General features: G+C 33.2%; 1 protein-coding gene across 2 annotated transcripts in view; it reads left to right on the forward strand.

The window, feature by feature from the left end:
• The window catches only part of LOC106880618 (3-hydroxy-3-methylglutaryl-coenzyme A reductase), a 101124-nt gene that overhangs the window by 77649 nt on the left and 17495 nt on the right, over nt 1-5980 (forward strand). For both annotated transcript variants that reach the window (XM_014930640.2, XM_052973242.1), the window contains exons 10-15: nt 192-301; nt 592-716; nt 1394-1509; nt 2644-2722; nt 2872-3030; nt 3858-3943. In XM_014930640.2, coding sequence (XP_014786126.1) covers nt 192-301; nt 592-716; nt 1394-1509; nt 2644-2722; nt 2872-3030; nt 3858-3943 — 675 coding nt within the window. The remainder of the gene's footprint in view (nt 1-191; nt 302-591; nt 717-1393; nt 1510-2643; nt 2723-2871; nt 3031-3857; nt 3944-5980) is intronic.

A 5980-nucleotide genomic window follows, 5' to 3' on the forward strand; every position in this document is an offset into this window, starting at 1 on the left:
ATATATATATATATATATATATATATATATATATATATATATATACACATACTCAACCTGTTCTGTTAAATAAATCAAGTAATGAGGATTTTTAAGGATAACCTTAGCTTAGTTAACCTCTTCTTGTACTAAAGTTGACTGTAGAATGCAGATAATATCTCTTTTTTTTTCTTATCTTTTTATTTCTACAGACTGTTTACAGCTGATTATGCTACCACACTGTTGTTGATCATCCTGTTGGGATTAAAATATATATTTTTTGATGTTAATATTGACACCAGCATGGGCAGTTTATTGAAAGGTGATTGAATTTCATCATTAAAATTAAAAATCAAAATAAATGTTTTCTGCTGATTTTTATATTAGTTGTTTAAAATACACTATGAAACAAAATATGCATCTCATATTTTTGCCACACATTTTCATTAATTTATTGTCATAGAATTTTCAAAAACAATAGTATGTATAAATTTGCAGTATAAATAGCAATATTTCTAAATATTTCTTAATTAGAAGTAATAAATAAATAATGCAGTAGGAAAATACAATTATCTTCTAGTATAATGAAAATTATTTCTGTTTATTTGACAGATAAGAGAAACAAAGTTGAAATATCTACACAGACATGTTTTGAATCACCTCAGTCATCAGAATGTTTGAAATCCCTTAAAAATTCATCAGAAACTGAAGAACGTCACCAAGTAAAGAAACCTAGTGTAAGTAGATTCTTGTTCCTTTTGGACAGACTAAAAAAGGAGGAAAAAAACCCAATGATCTTCAAGTAATTTAAATTTCTGAGCAGTAACTGCAAAATTTTTTTCTCTGATATTTTCACAGATCAAATTTCCAGTATAAAAGTGAAGTTTTAGGATTCAATAGGTTATAAATCTTATGAATTTTTGAACAACAACATATTTCTGCTATTTAGTGCTAGAAAAGAATTATTATTTGGCTAAGAACTATCAGTTCTAAGCATTTCTGAGTTAGAGAATTTATTTGATGCAGTCAGTGAAGTAAGGCATAGAGAAAAAGTAGTTAGATGGTTTATAACAGTTTTCAGATCCAGGTGCTGGCATGGACATGTGGTTAAGAAGTTTGCTTCCTACCCACATGGTTTGCAGCTCAGTCTCCATGATTGCACAGGTCATACAATTCTACTCAACTCCATATGTGTCAGAAAACAGAAGTCTGAATGCACATTTATCAAGAAAATTCTTAATTTTTTTTTTTTATTCTTAACTTCTTTGAAATACAAATGCAAATTAAAGGTTTATTTTGGCCTAGTGTTACTTAATTCACTTGAATTAGAATACTCAGTTGGTTGCTGTGTATTATATATTACTAATAACTGTTATCCACATTACAAATTCTCATTTGATTCATGTTTTTACAGGAAGGAATCAGTGCATTAAGTAACAAAGAAATTATTGAGCTTGTCAAAAAGAAACATATAGCTGGTTACCAACTGGAAAAAGTTCTAGGTGACTTTGAAAGAGGAATTGATGTCAGGTAATGTTATGACTTTTTCTTTTACCATGATTGCATAGGTCATACAATTCTACTCAACTATAAACATCACTATATCATTTGCAAACTTAGTCATCATTCTAACATCTACTTTTCCATGCTTGCATGGGACAGATAAGATTTTATTGAGGTAGAATTTTCTTCAGCTGAATGCTTTTCCTGTCACCAACCTCTACCTATTTCCAAGCAAATTTATATTTCCTCCAATATTGAACAACAAACAACCTAAACCTGCTTTCACCAACAAACAACATCATTTCTATGATAGTGGTGCTTTGTTTTACATTCAGAACGCACGTGTTAAAACAAGAATTTCCACTTAGCCACATATACATACACACATAGATATAGCTATAGGTACAGGCATGGTTTTGTGGCTAAAATGTCACTTTAAAACCATGTGGTTAAGGGTTTAGTCCTACTAACTGAACATTGTTGGATAAAGTTCTATATTATAGTTGTGAGTGAAAATAGTTGGTAGAAACTGAAGCCTGTTATATGTATATGTGCATTTGAGTGAGTGACTTCATACTTTGTTCCTATCTTATGTGTGTTCATTGACTTGAAAATAAAGCAACAGTCTCACTATCAAATAAACGTGATATTGTATGATTGCAATCAACTGCCAAAATACATTTGGGTTTCTTGTCATGTGTTAGATTTGTAAACAAAAAAGCTCATAACTATGTCTAGACTATTCATTGTTCATTAAACTAGAAGGTTGTTAACTTGTTAGCCCTGGGCTATAGTAGAAGACACTTGCCCAAAATCATGTGGACAGCAGGACTGTGCCCCAAATCTCTTGCACACTGCATCTAATTCCTCTTATGCCTATTTTTTCTCTCAATACACTAGCGCTCTGTCACACATGTATACTGACATTGTATATCCAGCAGAGCATACCAGCTTCATTACTCTCTGGCCTTCACATGTCTTCTGCATTCAGAGCCCACGTGCAATTGTAAACCTGAATTATTTGTTGTCTACTAAAGTACTTGTATATTTTCAAGCTCCAATTCATTACAGTAGCTACAAATGAGGCTAGTTATCTATTTTGTGCTATTATTCACTAAATGATAGTATTTATTTATGTTGGTTGCTTTCTTGACTTTTCAGGAGGGGACTTATTGATGAAAACTTAACTGACAAAAGTGTGATGGAAAAACTTCCTTTTAAGAACTACGATTATTCTGCTGTGAGTTTTTAATGTCTCTTATCTCTCCACATCTAAAAAGATATACATATAAATATATAGAAATATATGTTTCTCTTTTTATTGTTTCATTTTGTCAAAACTCATCATGCACTTATTCCTCTCAAAATCTATCAAATTTTTCATTGTAGGTTTATGGAGCATGTTGTGAAAATGTCATTGGTTATATCCCTGTACCTGTTGGTGTAGTAGGTCCATTATTTATGAATAGTAAAGACTATTATGTTCCCATGGCCACTACTGAAGGCTGTTTAGTTGCTAGCACCAATAGAGGTTGCACAGCTTTGAAGGTAAATATATTTATCTGATAAATTCTGGTTTATTCTGCATTTTGTACTTTTATTACATAAAAAAAGACCAAGATTTATTTTAATGAGTTTTTCTTATCAAATTAATTATTCATGTAAGCTCTCTCCAATTACTCTACTAGCCATAAAATTACAAATTTTTTATTCTTACTCTTTAAATTTTGTACATGTAGATATATTAAGATCAGAAACACTTGCATTGTTTACTTATAATTTCTTAATTCTACCCTTTTTGCATCAACTCTTCAAATAGGGAAAATAAGTAGCTAGGGTTTTGGGTAACTTGAAGACTCATTATTTCCAGTCTGTTATAATACATATGTTACTACTATTTCTGATAAGTTCCTACTCTTTATCTAGATGCTTCACTGGTACTTATTTTATTGAAACCATACTCAACAAGTTTGCAAAATTAAACCAATTCAGTTAAAATCAGTAAATTCTTGACAAGTTGAACCAATGCTCAGCTTTCTAATTTAGTTTTAGTGACTTGTGTTATTAGACACTGATAACACATTTCTATTCTCTGTAATATTAATCCTGTTTAACCCTTTAGCATTCAAATCAGCCAAGATATTTAACCAGTTTTATATTGAAACAGGCCAGATCTGGTCTCTCACATCAACCCTACAATGTCATTCTAAAGCTAAACAATCACATCAGCAAAATCTCTAAACTACAAGATAATATAAATAAAAAAATATTATATTTGACAGAGTAATCTGAATACTAAAGGGTTAACTCTTCTTCTACATTTAATTGCTGTCACCTATAACATAATGAGTAATGTTTCCATTCTGTAAAATCAGAAAAGCGGTGGTGTACGCAGCTTCCTCTTAAGTGATGGTATGACGAGGGGTCCGGTTGTACGGTTCCCAACAGCGGAAGAATGCATGTAAGTAATTCAGTATTAATTAAATGAGAAGAATGGTAGAGAATCAGATTAAAACTTTTATTGGTGTCTTACTGTTTAGAATTCAGTCAAAATGTCTTTCCTCTAAGTTGACAAAATAAGTATCAGTCATATATATTCTCCTTTCCATACAAAAATAGATGTTTTACCTGTGAAAGGCAGAGATAATAAGTGATAGGTGTGGAAGTAACTTAAACAAAGCATCAAACTACACTATTTACTTTTGCTTTTCTTGTCTTGCTACATTCAACTTTCCCTTTCATATATGCTCAGTTGATAAAATAGAGAACTGTAATTTACTGGTATATGGCATATGTGTGTGTATGTATTATCACCCTGCTGTGTGGTATGGTGGACTCTGAGGAAGCTAGGGGTAGACAAGTAGCTTGTAAAAGCCATACAAACCATGTACAGAGGTTCTGTCAGCAAGGTGAGAGTTAAACATGAGTATAGCGATGAATTTAGTGTACAGGTAGGCATTAATCAGAGTTGTTTTCAGTCTCCTCCTATTCATCATCATCCTCCAGGCCATAACAGAGGAATTCAAGACCAGCTGGAAACTGCTGTATGCTGATAATCTTGCTCTTATAGCAGATTCTGTAACAGAACTAGAAAAAATTCCAAGTGTAGAAGCAAAACCTGGTATCAAAGGTTAACTTACCAAAGACTGAGGTTCTAGTAAGCAAGGAAACGGACAAGACCCTTCTCCCATCAGGTAAATGGCTCTCCTCTACATGTTAAAAAGGTGTAGGCCAGAATTCCATATGGTGTACCCAGTGCAAGCTATGGACACATGAGGTACCGTGGAATAAAAAGGAAGGTTATTATAGAAGATAGTGTTTGTATATGGAAGATGCACAGGAGGATGAAAACTACAGGTACTCGGGAAATCGATTTTTTTCAAATTCCCCAGAAGCTTTTTCGAGGGAGTGGATAATTTCTGCTACCTAGGGGACCTAAATCCCCAGTTAAAATATTTTGAATATGTATCATATTTTCTGATATTGGTTGTTTCCATCTACCAAATCCACTCAAAGCTTTGGTCAGTCTGGGCTACAGTAGAAGACACAAGATGCCATGTAGTGGGACTGAACCCTGGACCATATGGCCAGGAAGAAAATATGTGTTTGTAGGTGACTGTGCGTATCCTTGTCTTGATGTCATGTGATAGTCATAGATAAACATCACTATCATACAAGTGATGTTGTTCATTTCTAGTCTTCCACGGAAAACATGTTTGGTCAATAATACCTTGCTTGGAACCAAGTGAAGTTTGCCAACAGGAAAGGCACCCAACCATAGAAAATATGCCTTGACAGATTCCATCTGACCCATGCAAGCTTAGAAAAGTGGACAGTAAATGATGATAATGATATATATATTAGTGGATGCTGAAAAGTTCCTAGCTTTAAGAGTTTTGTAAAAGACCTGGTTAGAGGCCCAACCATTCAAGTTCTTTTACAGGGCTTAGAAAAACTGAAGAACCACTGCAATAAGTGTGTGAATCTGAGAGGGGAATATGTTGAATAAAATCATAATTTACTGATCATCCTGTATTTTTCTTCTACCCAAAGCCAGGAACTTTTCAGCACCACCTTGTGTGTGTATGTATTATACACACATCTTTCTTGTATCACCTAACTGTCCTGGATGTTTTGCGTTCTTGTCCCATTTCGTATTATATATATATATATATATATATATATATATAAACAAAATTCAGGGATCAGCAACAGTTGCTTCACCACATACCGAAGTTCAGAAATAGCAGCTAAAATGCTGAAACTCCACTGATGAGCTGGCTGGCCTATGTAGGTTTGGAGATACTTTCAAACTGTGTCGATTGTTATGATGGCACTCGGTCATACATGCACGTTTGCTAGTATCGTCGAATTTGCAACTGGAATATCATACCGATGAGGTAATGAAGAGTTTTTCCTTCTAAGCCAGAAACATGTATATGATTAACTATGGCTAGTTTAGTTCGTTATTTTTCTTCTTGTTTTGCCTATGTGAGTT

The sequence above is a fragment of the Octopus bimaculoides genome, chromosome 15 (genome assembly GCF_001194135.2).
Source record: "Octopus bimaculoides isolate UCB-OBI-ISO-001 chromosome 15, ASM119413v2, whole genome shotgun sequence".
Classification (NCBI taxonomy): domain Eukaryota; kingdom Metazoa; phylum Mollusca; class Cephalopoda; order Octopoda; family Octopodidae; genus Octopus; species Octopus bimaculoides.